The 17,191-nt window shown below is 36.8% G+C and overlaps 1 protein-coding gene across 2 annotated transcripts in view; it reads left to right on the forward strand.

The window, feature by feature from the left end:
- The window catches only part of CBLB (Cbl proto-oncogene B), a 214,681-nt gene that overhangs the window by 103,601 nt on the left and 93,889 nt on the right, over positions 1 to 17,191 (forward strand). For both annotated transcript variants that reach the window (XM_079921619.1, XM_079921620.1), the window contains exons 5-7: positions 6,075 to 6,231; positions 11,945 to 12,066; positions 14,693 to 14,830. In XM_079921619.1, coding sequence (XP_079777745.1) covers positions 6,075 to 6,231; positions 11,945 to 12,066; positions 14,693 to 14,830 — 417 coding nt within the window. The remainder of the gene's footprint in view (positions 1 to 6,074; positions 6,232 to 11,944; positions 12,067 to 14,692; positions 14,831 to 17,191) is intronic.

Raw genomic sequence — 17,191 nt, forward strand, 5'->3', positions numbered from 1 at the left:
CATAATTAAAATCATATAATTATACTCTGAAAAAAATCTGGCTTTTTTCACTATTATGTTTATGAAATTCATCCATGTTCTTGCATATAACAATAGTTTGTTCATTCTCCTTGCCCCATTGTATGGCTATACCACAATTTACATATTCATTCCATTGGTGATGGACATTGGATTCTTCCTCCTTTGGATTTTTATCAGTGGTGCTGCTATGAACACTTTTTGTACATTTAAAAAAAGACATATGTATACATTTCTGTTGTATGTATATCTAGGAGTGGTATTGCTGGCTCCTAGTTTATGCATAGTTTTAGCTTTAGTAGCTTTTAGTAAACCACCAAAGAGTTTTCCAAAGTGGTTTGCCAATTTAATCACCTATGAGGAGTGCCTGAAGGTTCCTGTTTTCCATATCCTTCCCAACATTTTATGTATCATTTGTCATTTTAAAACTTGTTAATAAGCCCCTCTGGTGGGGATGAGTGGAATCTCATTTTGTTCTTAAGTTACATTTCCATGATGACAAATGAAGTTGAGTGTATATTTGTGTGTTTATTGAATATTTTGATTTTTTGTGTGAGTGTGAAAATTATTTGCCCAATTTTTGAGTAGTAATTATTAATATTTAGAAGTTTTTATATATTATAGATGTGAATTTTTTGTTGATTATATTTATGTGAATGGTTTCTCCCAATATGTGGCTTTCTTTTTCACTTTGTTAATAACATTGTTTCATGAACACAGGTTTTTAATTTATTTTTTCCTTTATCCTTTGAACATTTGGGGTCCTGTTTTAATTATTTGCCTGTAATGCAGGTATTCTCTTCTGTTTCTTCCAAAAAACTTTATTGCTTTATCTTCCATATTTAGGTCATCTAAAAGGTTCATCTAAAATTGATTTGCATATGGTATTAGTTCAGGGTCAAGATTCATTTTCTTCCATATGTATATTCATTTGACCCAGCAGCATTTATTGAAAACATCATCCATTCCCTACTGCTGTTTATATATAGTTGTTACATAACCAGTGTCCAGATATGATTGCATTTGTTTCCAAAATTTGTTTTATTCTATTGTCTATTTGTCTCTCCTTGTGCCAATACCACACTGTCTTAACTGATGTGAAGAGTATAACTTTGTCAGTGTTTTTCTTATTGAAGTTCGGCTTGATTATTCTTGGCTCTTGGCATTTCCCTATGAAGTTCAGAATCAGCCTATCAGTTCCTACTATGAAAATGTCTGCTGGAATATTTGATTGGGGTTGTAATAAATCTAAGAATCAATTTGGAGAGAATTGACACCTTTACCATATTGAGTCTGCCAGTCCCTTAAAGCGTTATATCACTTTATGTCTTCTACATCTCTGATCAAGTATGTCTGTGTGTTTATGTTGTGTTTTTGCTTGTGTTTTGTTAGCTTTATTCCCATTTATTTGATATTTTCAGATGCTATTGTAAATTTTTTAAGTTTTATTTTCTAATTATGTATTGCTTATATATAGAACTACAACTGATTTTTGCATATTTTGTCTTTAGCAGCCATGTTGAATTCTCTTTTCTTCTCATAGTTTAATCTGTAAATCTTTTTGTATTTCCTAGATAGAAAACCATTTCATACGCAAATACTATTCTAATTTTTGTTTTTAATTGGTTATTTCTGTGATTGCAAAATATACTTGAAACAGTTTTAGTATGTCTTTTACTCCTTTAAGCCACTAGAGCATATTAGAAATATTCTGAAAGCAATTGCTTGTAATCCTACCAAGATCTAGATGTCATCAATTAAAATTTGTGTTGATCTCTCCAGACATTCCAGATAGTTTTCAGCATTGGATCATAAAGGACATACAATTTTTCTTTTGTTTTTAGCCACGCTACGCGGCTTGTGAGATACAGTTCCCCAACCAGGGATTGAACCAGGGTCCCCGGGGCCCTTGGGAGTGAAGGCACGGAGTCCTAACCACTGGACAGCCAGGGAGTTCCCAAGGACATACAATTTTAAAAATGCCATTTAATGCCATGGACACTTTTCCATGACAAACATTTTTTCCGTATACAATTGTTAATTGCTGTAAAATATTCTAATCTATAGATATGTCATTATTACTATCAAACATTTGTTTTAATTTTTTGCTTTTATGAACAACACTGTTGAAGAGACATAGATGAGTCTTTGCATTGCTGTGTTGTTTTTTTTTTTTTTTTGACATAATTTCCTTGTTGAAATCCCTAGAAGTAAGCTCTTTCTGGGTTAAAATGTATAGTTTTTGAAACTTGCTGCCAAATTGCCTTCTAGAAGTGTGTAAATTTTCATTCACACCAGAAGTACACAAAAGTTCCTGTTTCCAAACATCCTAGCCTTTGTTGAGATTCACACCTTTATTATATGGATTCTTTTTGCATATGAGTTAAAAATAAAACCTATATAGCATTTCATGAGAACTTGTGGTTTCATGGAAATGTTTTGCCCTTTTTTTGAGTATCAATTGCCTTACATTTTTGTCTTCAATTCCTTATTCTTTTGTGTTAAAACTGCAGGGTTTTAAAATTTAGCAAGTTGTTATCTCTCCTGACATTGTGTGAATACACTATCGCTTTTTTTTTAAGTCATCAAACCATTTCTGTTTAGTAGGAAAGTGGTAGTACACTCAAATTTCTAGGTTCCTCCTCTGTGAAACACTCCCTTGCCTTCCCTAGACAGAGTTTAATTACACAAATTTTAGTTGCAAAGATGAATAAGATAGTCCCTGTTTGCAAGGATCTCCATCCCCTTGGGTTCCCATAGCACATGAATCTTTTTCTGTGATAACCTGAGCACATGACACAACATAAGTTATTTACAAATCTTTCCACTTATTAGACTGTGGCTTTATTTAGATTTTTGTTCTGAAACTAGTACAATGCCTGGCACATATACGGCCTTTCTTGGGTGAATCACTTAACCTCGTTAAGCCTCAGTTTCCCCATCTCTATCTTGAGGATAAAAATATTATCTGCCTCACACTGTTATTATGACAAACTCGGTACTTAATTTGGTGATTGGCAGATGTAAGTCATCAATAAATGGCGGCTCTCATTTTTTTTTCCTATTGGAAGTCTAAAGATCCTGAACTCACATTATTGTTATAGGTGCCAGGCTACCCATTGGTCTTTTATTCAATTCTTTGTGGATTGATGGCTACTTGAGCTTTTCACTGGATTTTAAAGTTAATTCAACATGTAATTAAAGTGATTTATAATTGTAAGTGGCAAAAGGAAAAATTAAAATACTTCTGGATTGGTGGGAGCTTGAAGCTTAGTTGGACCTTTTATGTTCTATTCCTTTTCTTTCTCTGCCTCTTTCCTTTTCCTAGATCTCTGCCAGCACACTGAAGTTCCTACATATTTGTAAAACAATTTGCCATTAACGTTTTCTCTCACTAGGTTCATATCTAGGGGAAGAGCTTATAGAAACCACCACTCTGTGGTGTTGCTACAGTTAGTTAAAGGTGTGAACAGTCATCCTCTGCCTTTCCTCCTCCACCCACAAACCTCAGGAAAGTATGTGGTAGCAACTTGAAATCCTCTTTAAAAAGTTAGATCCTTAGTGCAACAGTTGTAGAACTTTTTTTTTTTTCCAGAAATAATTGTACTCTATTTCTCTTCTTCACTCATGAACCTGCCTGCCCCACCGTTGCTCCCACCTTCTTCCCATGGTGGGTATTTGGCTCAGCTGATCAAGGGAAGGGTATCTGTTGTACAAAGTTTTATATATAGTAAGTTAACCAAATAATGCCCTTTCTTTTTAATCCCTGTTACTACCCTTAATTAAGGTTCTGTTTGGACGTTAGGTTTATCACAAGGGAACTGGGGGAAAGTCTTATTTGCACAAGGACTGTGCAAATGTAGCTTGCCCTTTGTAAACTGTCGTTCCAAAGTGTTAAATTAGACTACAACTTTAGAAGTTTGTTCATTTTTTAATAATTTGCTCAGGGAAATCACTGGTTATTCAGAAGACTTTTGATCTGCATGCACCTTAAATATTAGGATGAGGGTAATTTTTATGGTAATGGGTATCGAAAGGTGTCTGTTTAGCCAGTCTGTTTACTTTTTCTAATATATGCACAAGACAAAATTCTCTAAACATTTCTATACAAAAGAGAAAACACCCTTCTTAAATCAGTAGTTCTTTGTTTACTGGGTTTTCTTTTTTACTTTGAGTTTTATGGTTCATGTCTCTTTTGTGTATTGAATATTTGAAATTTTAATTTGGAAAAGCCAACTGCTTCTTAGGCACTACTTCCAAGGTAACTATAATGAAGCTGGACATAATTGCATATCTACACTTTGCCATAAATCAATAGCCTTCTAATGTTATCAAAAGTTTTCATTGTTACTTTAAAACAGCAGCATCTTGTTAACCTTAATCAGAGCCTGATGTGTGTTTCTTCTAAATGGCTTCTGATGTGGTGTCTCTCTTCGGTTCTCTGTGGTTTCCTGTTTTTTTCATACATACAGAAAAGCCTTTTGATGTATTCAGCCTCATAATCTTTTTCTTTTAATAGCATATCAAACACAAACTTTCTTATATATACAGCACAGCATTGTAAGCCTGTTTCACCATTCATTTATTCATCTTGCCACAGATCACTCTTTCTCTGGAATTCCTCCAGCACTTCCTTAGATACCTTTCTGTATTCTTTAGCATCACAGTTCTCATTTCTGCCCTGAAAGAGTGTGTTCTTCAAGGGCAGAGATAGTATCTCGTATATCCATAATTGTATTTCTCCACAGTGTCCTGCCTTAGCAATGAATACATCACATAGACTGGTGACGCTCAGTGAGTTGCCCCCAGCCCAGCCACATCAGCATCACCTGGGAACTTGTTAGGACTGTAAGTTCCAAGGCCCCACCCCAGTCATGCTGAATCAGGCCATCTTGGGTTGAGGATCAGAAATTTCTGTGCTAACAAGCCCTTCAGTGATTCTGATGCATGCTCAAGTTTGACAGCCACTGCAGCAGATAATTATTGAATGAATCTGAAAGTTTTACATTTATGGTGCTGCTTCACTGGGAGGATTAGTATCAGATGGGGCCAATTTTGTCCATTCAGCCTGAGTTTTATTTCTCAAGAGATACAAGTAAAGAAAAACCTAAGATTTAAATATTTGCAACCTTAGAAGAGGGTGTATATAGCTTTTATGTTGTCCTACTATGAAAACTGCAGCTTAAAGTGTTTAAAATATGAAATGATTGCTTTCTTCCACCTGTTCAGGAATAGGCATTTAACATTCCAAAAGGAGGAAAAGTAAGGAACGAATAATGGATGTTACTCATTTTCATGGTGGGGAAGAGGTGGGTGAATGTTGGAAACTGGTCAGGTAGAGGATGGGTTGGAAGACTTTCCCCTGGGTACCATTCTATGCTCTTCTAAATTTTTGAACCCTGTAAGTGCATTATGTAGTAAAATGCTGATATGGGGTATTTAATAAGATTAAATTAATGAATAAGTTGAATAAAGAAGTTTCCATATGATAGCCAGTGGGGTTTGTTAAAAGTTATTAAAATTTCCCTTTGCATTAATATGAAAGGTTAGATAAAATGGCTTTCCATCTCTGTAGAACATTATTGGGGTGGTGGCAGAAATGTCTTAATGACTTTCCACCTGAACTTTCTTATGCAGTGAACAAAGAATTCTTACTGTTACATGAATCCATCATCTTGTTATTATTTTAAGAAAATAAATGGAGGGGAAGAATTTAACTTGATTCAAAGTTACATAACCTTGCATACACAAATGAAGAGGTCAGACCTACAGGACATTGATCTAATACCTTCTTCTGAAGTACTTTTAGAAGTATCTTGATAGGCAAGGAGAGAAAAATTGATTTACATTTTTGTCACATTCTTAGCAAATGGAAAATAATCTGGTTAGCAAAACCCATTACATATGTTCTGAATTATGAACAGTATTCTCAACTGTTTGTCTTTTAGTACAAATGCAATTATATTAATGGTATGATTGAATTGTGCTGTTTCAATGGAAGGTATGTCTTAAATGACAGTTGATTCAATTTTTTTTTTTCTTCTTCTCTTGCACAGAACTATTGTACCATGGAAAGTATTCAGACAGTGCCTTCACGAGGTCCATCAAATTAGCTCTGGTCTGGAAGCAATGGCTCTAAAATCAACAATTGATTTAACTTGTAATGATTACATTTCAGTTTTTGAATTTGATATTTTTACCAGGCTATTTCAGGTAAGCTTTGTATTTGCTTAATCCTGCCCTCTCTTCCACTTCCCTCCCTTCTGTGTGTGTGTATGTGTCTCTTTTTCACACACACATGCATACATACAAATATATGGGAAATGGTCTCATTTTTGGTAGTCTGCAATTTTAAAGCAAGTTTTTTTGGTCATTGCTGTAAGTTTAGAGTTAGAGTTTGGAGGATCTGGTGTTCCGAGCCTGGAGATTGCTTATTAGCTTTGAGAAGAATGATGTAAAGGAGCTTTAAAGTCCCTATTTGGTTTCTCACTTTACTTTGTTGTTCATTTTAGCCCAGTAACTGATAGAATGCAGGTTTTTTTTTTTTTTTTTTTTTTTTGCGGTACGCGGGCCTCTCACCGCTGTGGCCTCTCCCATTGGTGGAGCGCAGGCTCTGGACGCGCAGGCTCAACGGCCATGGCTCACGGGCCCAGCCGCTCAGCGGCATGTGGGATCTTCCAGGACCGGGGCATGAACCCGTGTCCCCTGCATCGGCAGGCGGACTCTCAACCACTGTGCCACCAGGGAAGCCCAGAATGCAGGTTTTATAGGTGGGCATTTGCTGAGGTTGTATCCCAACTTCTTCTCCCCTTTGCCTCCCACATTCATTAGGTGAGAAGGGAAAATAGTGAACCTGGAAATAAATAGCAAACTCATCCTTTTCTGTATAGGAGATTACTGTGATGTGTACTGTTTTTACAGCTTGCTTTGCTCTTTGATCTGTATATCACAAACATTTTTCCGTGTCAGTAAGTATTTTCATCAATATAATTTTCAATTTTCAGTTGCTACTGAATATTCCATCAAAATAGTCTGTCATTAATTTAGCAAATCTCTCACTTGGGAAATTTAGATTTGTTTTCCTGGTTTTTTTTCCCCTAATATAAATGACTTTGAGATTAACCTTCTTGTCCTGTTTATTGTTTTTGGGTTTTAATCATTCTTTTATAATTGTCTTCACATAGCTATTCAGAAGCAGGTGTCACATAATAAAAGCTGGGTGCCATTATTTTGTATTTTTGTATGTGTTGATAGAATTACCCTAAACATGAAGACTTGAAATATGCTTTGAATTTGCCTCTGCCACTAAATTGCATATCATCTATGAGATTCATTTCAAGTAGTCACAAAGTGAGAACCCCACCTAAAATCTTTATGATTCTAATAATATCAATTATATAGCAAGTGATGTTAATTGATCAAAAACCAGGCTTGCTTATATTCTGACAATTTTTTTTATTATTTTAGTCTTCAGTAAAATTTATTCTGTTTGAAACAGGCTTTCAACAAATGTTAGAGTATAATATTGGTTTTCATGTTTCTCATGTTGTAAGAATTTTGCTTCTCTGATTTATGACCCTGCTTGGTACTCACCCGCAAAGATCGGGTAACTGAATTATGTTAAGAAAACAAGATTGCATGGGATTAACTTTTAATTTATGAAAGAATCCATTAACATAGGGCAAATTAACTCTGGCCAACAATACTTATAGAATACATTTTACTTTATTACAACTTTATAATCATAATTCTACCTAGACGTATAGAATAGGAAATGAGACAAATGACTGCAGGAAGTATGCTTTTGGATATTTTCAGTTTACAGTAGTTTCATTATTATTCCCTTGGTATATGTACGTTGTCAGTTAATGTTTTTCAAATGACTTTAGGATACATTTTAGGAAAAGGTTGTGTTATCTGATACTGATTATTTTATAATGGAACCTCTCCTTTCTTTAAAAGTTTCTGATAGGGCTTCCCTGGTGTTGCAGTGGTTGAGAGTCCGCCTGCCGATGCAGGGGACACGGGTTCGTGCCCCGGTCCGGGAAGATCCCACATGCCGCGGAGCGGCTAGGCCCATGCGCCATGGCCGCTGAGCCTGCGCGTCCAGAGCCTGTGCTCCGCAACGGGAGAGGCCACAACAGTGAGAGGCCTGCGTACAGCCAAAAAAAAAAAAAAAAATTTCTGATAATTTTACAAATACTTAATTTATTTAACATGATACCAAGACAGTCTAATAGTAGATGGTTTGCTTCTTCCCCTTGAGAAGGAAGAGAACAAAAGTTATTTTCATACATTAAGCCTAGCTGTTTATTCTAGGAAGAGTGTATTTTCTGTGGGGAGCCTAGATGACTTTTTAGTGAGGATGTTAAATACTAGAACGCCTCAGAGTTATATATCAAAGGTATGAGGGCAGCTTAATGTTGGTTAAGCACTTACCCAAACAGCTGCTTAATATGTGTACATATTTTCTTATAAGCTGTTTCACTTTAAAACAGCCCAAGTAATCTCAGCACTCTAAGGCACATATATCTTCTTTATGCTCATGGGGATGGGAGAGGAAAAGAATCTTTTAAGTAGAGCTACTATGAAAAGTATTAGATAACAAAACCAAAACCTTACTAGCGGACCAAAGAATGCCTAGTGTCTTTTAAAACTCATAATTACAGCAGTAGCTAAAGAACTTTTGTTAGCCCCTGTGTGTTTCTCAGATTCTTCACCTCTCCTGATTTCATTATGCTTAGACTGTAATCATATATGTGCTTTAAAATACAATAAAATTGGTTGTGTGCACAGAAAGTACATGTATTAACTTTTACTGATCTTTTACTTTTACATAACTTTAACAATTGAATAATATTTTCTTGTTATAGTTGTGTATTCTATATGAAAGATGTAAGTTTTGTAGCTACTGTAACTGCATGAACATATATTCTGCTGCAGCTGTGATATTGGTGGTTAATTGGTAGTGACTCCTTCTAGCATTAAATCGTTGGGAATAGGGTATTTAACAGAGCGGCATCTGAAAGAGGGCAGGGTACACCATCAGGATTGAGGTTTGACATAGAAAACTAGCTTAAGGGTTTGCAGAAGGTGTCGGTGGAGGTGAGGAGATGAAGTTGAGACTTGCCTAGGAAATGAAATCAAGAAGCTGGTGGATTCTGGTTTCCCCTTTTTCCTGTCTTCCCTCATCCTCATGTTTTGCCAGAACTTGAACAAGTGCTGGGAGTCACTGGAAAGGTCTTGCATGGCCACCTTCCTCTGTCTACATTAAACCTTATCTCTCTCCCCTCCACGTAGTTCAGAGATGCTGGGATCGGCAAGTGCTCAAGTCCTGGAATGGAAAGACAGGGCTTTTGCTTTCCTCTTCCGTCTCCCTGGGGCTGCTGCTCCCTTCTCCTTCCATTTCCCCACTGTAAGAGAAGACTGGGTTGTTGAGAAATGGGGCAGTAAATGGGATGAGTAGGTGCAGGATAAGGAATGAGTGGTTTGGGGCAATGTACTATTGACTGTGGAATATATAGCATTGTGGAACAGGGAGAAAAAGAAGAATAAGAAACTCATCTATTGTAGTGAGGATTAAGAGAGTATCTGGGCAGACCAACTGAGGCCCTACTTCCAATGTAGGTTGTAAGTCGGTAAATGGTGAACACAGTGGCTTTTGGGAGAATGGAGGGACTGGTCTTCTTAATTCACTTTATTAATTTCTGTAGTCATTTAAGAATCTCCAAATAACTTGGTGTTGGTGTGTGAGAAAAGATTTCCTATAACCTAAAAACAAACTGTGAAAACAACCATTCTCCCATCACTTTGTTTTGCCTCCTTTAAGCCATTAGTTGGCAAAATACTTTAAACACAGGTGTTTCTGACTGTGGGTTGCATTCTTAAGAAAAATAGTACACAGACTCTTTCTATTACATAAATATTGTTGCAGTTAGAATCTGGCCCTCTGGATTATTACTAAGAAATGGTTGCTAAATACTGCAGCATTTGGCTCCAAACACCAGTTTCATTTTTTTTTTCGCTTGTATTTGATCTGTGCATTGGCTCTCTATAAAGTTCAGCGTTTTGTAAAACAACTCTTTCATTAATTTGTGTGGATTTTAATGGAAGTGACCCAAATATTTGTATTTTTTTCATCCTTGTCCTTTGTAGATGAGGAAGTAGAACAGAACAAAACAAAACAAAACTCAGTGACTATAATAGTAATTTTTCGGTTTTTCTAAACGTATGCTAATACTCTTCCAAGTATTGTTTATGTAATTTTTAGTCATCCCTTAAGAAGAAAATTAAAAACATGTTTTTTGTTTTTGTTTTTTTCAAGTACATAGACAGAACCTCTCATAATAAGTGTCTCCAGAGCTCATTTTTCCCCAGTTAGGTATTTTAGTGTGGTGGGGAAATACCCTAAAGATTTTTCTTGTTATTTTGGAAAAGGTTAAACTCTTCATTACAAAATCATTCTTTCCTTTGTTATCCTCATCTCAAGGGATACAATCCTTAAAGAATTGCGCCTTGTAAATGTGAAACTTGCTTAACAATCACAAGGAACAAGTCTCAAAACAGACAAAAGCAGGAGCCCTCCACCAATAATCATGTCTAGGATGACTATTTCAACAACTATCACTTGGCAACACAAAATACCTTTTTTTTTTCCTTTATGTAGAAGATTTGAGTTAATAATCTGGCACATCAGATAGAGTATGCTGCCAATTCCTTTGGACAAATGTAGCTTCAGCCTTAAAGATATGGCAGAGATGATTCATTCACACCCTCAAGCAAAGTTGTCTATTACTGACTGCCTTTTTTCTCTTGCCATGGTAACTGGAGGGACAACTAATCCTATTAAAGAGACAACGATACAAACCCTTTATGTGTGCGTGCATGTGTGTTTGTGTTTATTTCTGCAAAAGATTTTTACAGAGCTCACCTCTAAACCATAAACTTTTCTGAGTTTGTGATTGTACACGGATAAACCAAATGTGAGTACAGTAGTCTGTTACCGTGGGAGTCGAGGCCTCGCAGACAAGTCACTCAGTAGAGGACCTCTTCAGCTCTTCCCCCAGCCTGATCACTATGCTCTGACACTGTGCATTAGTGCCTGGTCTCCCTTTGGGAAGCAAGACAGGCGTGTTCCTTGTTCTCACGTAGCTTATGGCCAATGTGTAGACTTGGCCAAATCACTTACATTCCATGATGGAGTTTTTTGTTCTACAAAGTGAGATGTCTAAATGCAGAGTAGTGAACAAAACAGACACACAGGGAGATGAGGCATGAGATGAGAGTTAGTGGTTTTAAATAGGGTGGTCTGAGAAGGCCACATTGAGGAAATGACATTTGGAGAGGAAGCAGTCACATGGATATTTGGAGAAAGAATTCAGGTATAGGGATCAGCAAGTTCGAAGGCTCTGAGGTGAGAGAATATAATTACGTTCAGGCCAGCAGGCAACAAGGCCCGCGTGTCTAGAGGAAAGGCAGAAAGTGGGAGAGTCACAGCAGATGGGGACACAAAGGGAACTGGGGCTCAACCCTGCAAAGGTCTTTCTAGGCCATTTATAAGGACTTTGGCTTTTACTCAAAGTTAGAGAGTTTTGAACAGAAGAGTTGATGTGGTTTATGTTTCAAACTGATCACAACTGCTGTATTGGGAATTGAATTTGTAGAGAAGAGACTATGTGGTTTTCCTTTTTGCTTTCTGTATTTTATTCCTAAGAAATCTGTTTTCTGCATAATCATATTTCTCCAAAAAGAAAATATATAATTGCATGTTTGCTGTTAGGTACTAGAATTTGGCCTAAACCCCGTAAGCTCATATTCACTTAAAAAATATCCAGGAGAATTTTAGTATGTGTATTAAATGATGGGTTGCTGTGTAATTGATAGTTGATATTCTCTAGGTAATCTTTTAATTTATTTATATTTTTAGCCTTGGGGCTCTATTTTACGGAATTGGAATTTCTTAGCTGTAACACATCCGGGTTACATGGCATTTCTCACGTACGATGAAGTAAAAGCACGGCTACAGAAGTACAGCACTAAACCCGGAAGGTAAGACTTTTTGGCAGTAATATTATGTGATATCTGTAAAGATGAAAAGTCCTCTGTGGTTCATTCCTAAGTAAATCAGTAACACCCACGGGGATGAGGGGAGGGAAATGCTAATAGACCAAAACAGTGCTTCTTAATTCAGTTCTTTAAGTTGGTACGTTATGCTTGTTCTGAAATTTAGTGTTCATAAAGTGAAAGAGGATATGGTAGTATGTAATTTGATGAATTTAGAGAGTAAGTCTCAGAGTTTCAAATTGGAGTAGGATATTAGCATATTAACTGTTTTCATGACACATGTTTATGTATAAAATTAGATGTGTATATTTAAATACTTGAATATTGTGCTAATGACAAAATAAATCAGTTTCATGTTCATTATTTTAAGGTATTTTTTCAAGACATTCAATTTGGTTCTATGATAATCACATAATTACATATAAATACATATTAATGCATGCAAGTACATATAAGTGTACATATACATGCATGATAAACACATGTAAGTACATAGACATATAAGCCCATTGTTAACAATCCAAACCAGTTTCATGTCCTTGAGAACGTCTTCCATAAGACCTCATGCTTGATGTTGAAATTGAGTGAAACTCAGAGCTTGGCTGTGTGATCAGCCCCTCTGGCTTTGACCGAGAGAGCACACTTTATTAATGGTGAATCTGGGCGGGAGAAAGTCTGTCTCTCCCGTCGTGCAGGCATTTTCCCCACATGCGGTCTAGAAATGCACCAGGCACATAGTAGACATTCGTGCTGTGGCAAGCAGTGTGCTGGGTGCGACACTAATGACAGTGGAGATCTGCCCTCCTTCACTCTCATGTTTTAGTAGGAGACACCATCCCAGTGTTTGTGAGTGCACTGACTTTCACATACGGGTCATTTCATTTTAGGAATGAATTCGGTGGTTTTTTAAATCTACCTTTTTCTTCTAATATCGTTTTATTTGATTTGTAGTGCAAATGTCATTTGTCCTTTAGCAAAGTCTTTTTGAGTACAGTCAGTTATTGATGATTCCTTTCTTCTCTGCCATAATGAAAAATTTCCACCTTTTTTATTTTTAAAAATTTATATGGTATATTAGAAGGAGGTAATGGGTACAGAAAAGAGTGTGGCTCCTGTGGAGTCGTTGGTTTAGACTGAGAGCTGGTTCTCATTGTGACCACAAGAGCAGGCCAGATATTGTGCACATTGACAGTGGCTTAGGTGAGTCACTTTGTTTCATTCAGGGATCTCTCATAACCAGATTTTTCCATAACTTTTACACCCTTCACTGGCATCAAAGTATCTTCTTGCTTCTGGAGTATGATTTGAAAGATGTAATGTGGTTGGAATCACGGAATCATGCAAATTTAACACAGACGTCATTTGGGAAATTATCTTGTCCAATTCTAAATAAATAAAGTAACTGAATCCCTTTTGTGTTCTCTTGTTCAAGGTCATGGAGATAATTAATGGCAGTGTTGGAAGTAAAAGCCAGGTCTCATTGCTATTGGAATAGTTCTCTTAAGATAGTACCCTCTGAAAGGATGTTTTCCTTTCCTTCCCTTCTTGCCCTGTAACAATGATTTCTTCTAAGTTTTAGGTAGTTAAAGATAAAATGATTAGACTGTGGTAAACTGTTACAGGTAAGGTATGATGGGGTGTTTAGGAATACTCAGTGAACAAATCAAATGATTTTGACAAATATTTGCTGGATATGTGTTTAAGTGGTCCTTTCTCTTGGAAAGTGGTTCATCTCTTTGGCTTCATGGTAAAGAAAATAGTTGGGTCTATTACAAGGACATTTGAGTTCTTCAGGATGTACTTTATTTGGGATCCAACTGATAGTCATAATAAGTCTGTGTGGAATTTGTGTGATTACGATTAAGGATCCTAATAAGGGACAGGTTGATATTTATTTTCCGGCTTTCTAGGAGAATATGTTTTTAGAGTTTCTTGAAAAGTCCTTTCCAAAATTTCCAAAACCAATATGAAGTTCTTAATATTTAAAAATCATAACTTCTGGGACTTCCCTGGTGGCACAGTGGTTAAGAATCCGCCCACCAATGCGGGGGACACGGGTTCAATCCCTGGTGTGGGAAGATCCCACATGGCGTGGAGCAACTAAGCCCGTGCGCCACAACTACTGAGCCTGCGCTCTAGAGCCCATTAGCCACAACTACTGAGCCCACGTGCCACAACTACTGAAGCCCGTGCGCCTAGAGCCCGTGCTCTGCAACAAGAGAAGCCACCATGATGAGAAGCCCGTGCACCACAACAAAGAGTAACCCCCGCTCCTCGCCACTAGAGAAAGCCCACATGCAGCAACGGAGACCCAAAGCAGCCAAAAATAAATAAAATAACTAAATTTATTTACAAAAAAAAATCACAACTTCTTCCTTTCTTTAAAAACCCAGTTTTCTTCAAGGATGAAACCACTTAAATGGAATTATTATCATTGCTTGTTTTACAGATGAAAAAATGGAGAAGGAAAATGGTGTAAAAATAAGTTTGAAGATAGAAATTCTAAATGATTCTGTTTATTCTTTCACTTAAGAAAAATCTAACAGATTGTTTGGTAGTAGTCAGCTTACATTTTGAATGTGATTAAACGTAATTTTCTTATGTTTCACAGCTACATTTTCCGGTTAAGCTGCACTAGGTTGGGACAGTGGGCCATCGGCTATGTGACAGGGGATGGAAATATCTTACAGACCATACCGCACAATAAGCCCTTATTTCAAGCCCTGATCGACGGCAGCAGGGAAGGATTGTAAGTATGAGACATGGGAGTTGGGGGTGCTTATTATTCACAGACGTGGAAGATAGAGACCGCTTTGCGATGGAGGGAATGGGTAGTGAGGCTGATGTTCAGGCTGGTTTTTATTTCAAGACTAAGAAATGGATGTTCCTTAGTTTTTATTGTTCATCTCTTAAAATAGTCATTTTAAGGTAACCTAATTATTTGATATATTTTTTTCTAGCATGGTCTAAACAATCTTCGGGTCTCAATATTGTCTTACAAATATTAGAAGTATACAGTTGTATAGGTACAGTTGGAGAATGGACTCAGTGGAATGATTATTTGATTGTTCCCTACCTAGCTCTGCTCCTGTGCTCCCAAATTGCACTCCCAGTCAGTGTAGGGCCTCTGAATCCTGTTGGGATCATGAGCAGATTCTGACAGGCTCTGTTTTGGGGCCATTGGTGAAGTTGCAAAGGGTTCCCCTGTTTATGGGGTTGCTGCAGACAGCTCACAAAAGCAACCCCCCAAAGAGCCATCCATCAGCTCTTCTCTCTCAGAAAAATACAACTGGTTATTAAATGGGCCTGGGACTTCATTTCCACGGGGAGCACCGTGCTGGTGTGTCACTGAAACGTGTCTTCCTTCTCTCCGCCTTCCTCCCTCTGTTGCTCCCTCTCTTTCGTCCTTTCTGTTCTTTGTTTTTTTTGTGTTATTGTTGTTTTTTAAATTGAAGTCTAGTTGATGTACAATATTATATGTTACAGGTGTACAGTATAGTGATTCACAATTTTTTAAGGTTATACTCCATTTATAGTTACTATAAAATATTGGCTATATTACCTGTGCTGTACAATGTATCCTTGTAGCTTATTTTATACCTCTTACTCCTCTTCCCCTATATTGCACCTCCCCCCTTCCCTCTCCCCATTGGTAACCACTGGATTGTTCTCTGTATTGGGAGTCTGTTTCTTTTTTGTTATATTCACTAGTTTGTTGTATTTCTTAGATTCCACCTATAGTTGCTATCATTGAATTTAAGTGTATAACATAGCAAATAAATTCCAACATCAAATTACAATGAGTTTTTGTATCTTTCACAGGAAAAGAACTTATTAACTAAAGGTAGTTTAAAATTAGATGTAAAACGGTATATATTGGGATAATTCTTTAAAATAATTGACTCCTATTGCCTCATGTAACCCTTAAATTGCTAGTTCTACTTTTTATGTTCACTGGTAATACCACATTTTCTTTTTCTTCTTCTTATCCTTTTCTCATCCCTTCCCTTCCCTTCTCTTCATGTCTCCCTTCTTTTACTCACATCAATAATAAATCCATATTCCAGAATTGTATGTTAATAGCTAAGTTCAGTTTATCTTAAGCTGTTTTTTTTTAAATTTAGAAATAGATAAATTCTCCTTTGTTTTTTAGGTTAAGATTGCCTTTCTTCTCCATACATAAAGTTTAGACAATCTGATGGGTCCCTTCATAGTAAATATGTCTTTCATTCATTTTAGTCATATGCCATTCCCTTCACCCTTTTGTGGTATTTTCAGTGTCATCTCCATCTCACCGACTTTTCTTGTCCTTTGCCTTGCTGAGTAACTTAGAGATATATGTGCTGCTCCTACTTGCTGCGGCATGGACTGTGATAGAAGCCTAGCAAGAGAAAGTCCACCAGAAAGAGCAAATAGTTTAAATTTTCCAATAGCAAAAAGTTTTACTTTTCCAAAGTAATTGCAAAAACAGAAAGAAGAAAACGTGATGAGATCTATGTGAAGAGATAAAAGTTGTGAATTTTCAAGAAATAGTTACATAAGAATTGTATGGCAAACTGGTACCAAATGTCTATTTCTCTCTTTTTTTTAAATGATCATAAATTTGCTATTCTGTCATTTATACCTTACCTCTGGTGCATCAAAGATTCATATGTGTAGCTTTCTATTCACTATGATAAGAGGACTTTTGTTTTGAAGAAAATGTGCTTCAGAGTTTTAATTTATAAAAAAGAGGTTATGAGTGAGTATATCTGTAAATGGAGTAATTTTGATATAGCTTTTTTTTTTAAACATCTTTATTGGAGTATAATTGCTTTACAATGTTGTGTTAGTTTCTTCTGTATAACAAAGTGAATCAGCTATATGTATACATGTATCCCCATATCTCCTCCCTCTTGTGTCTCCCTCCCACCCTCCCTATCCCACCCCTCTAGGTGGTCACAAAGCACCCACCGAGGTGATCTCTCTGTGCTATGTGGCTGCTTCCCACTAGCTAGCTATTTTACATTTGGTAGTGTGTATATGTCAGTGCCACTCTCTTATGTCATCCCAGCTTACCCTTCCCCCTCCACATGTCCTCAAGTCCATCTCTACGTCTGCGTCTTTATTC

This window comes from Stenella coeruleoalba (genome assembly GCF_951394435.1).
Source record: "Stenella coeruleoalba genome assembly, chromosome: 5".
Taxonomy (NCBI): Eukaryota; Metazoa; Chordata; class Mammalia; order Artiodactyla; family Delphinidae; genus Stenella; species Stenella coeruleoalba.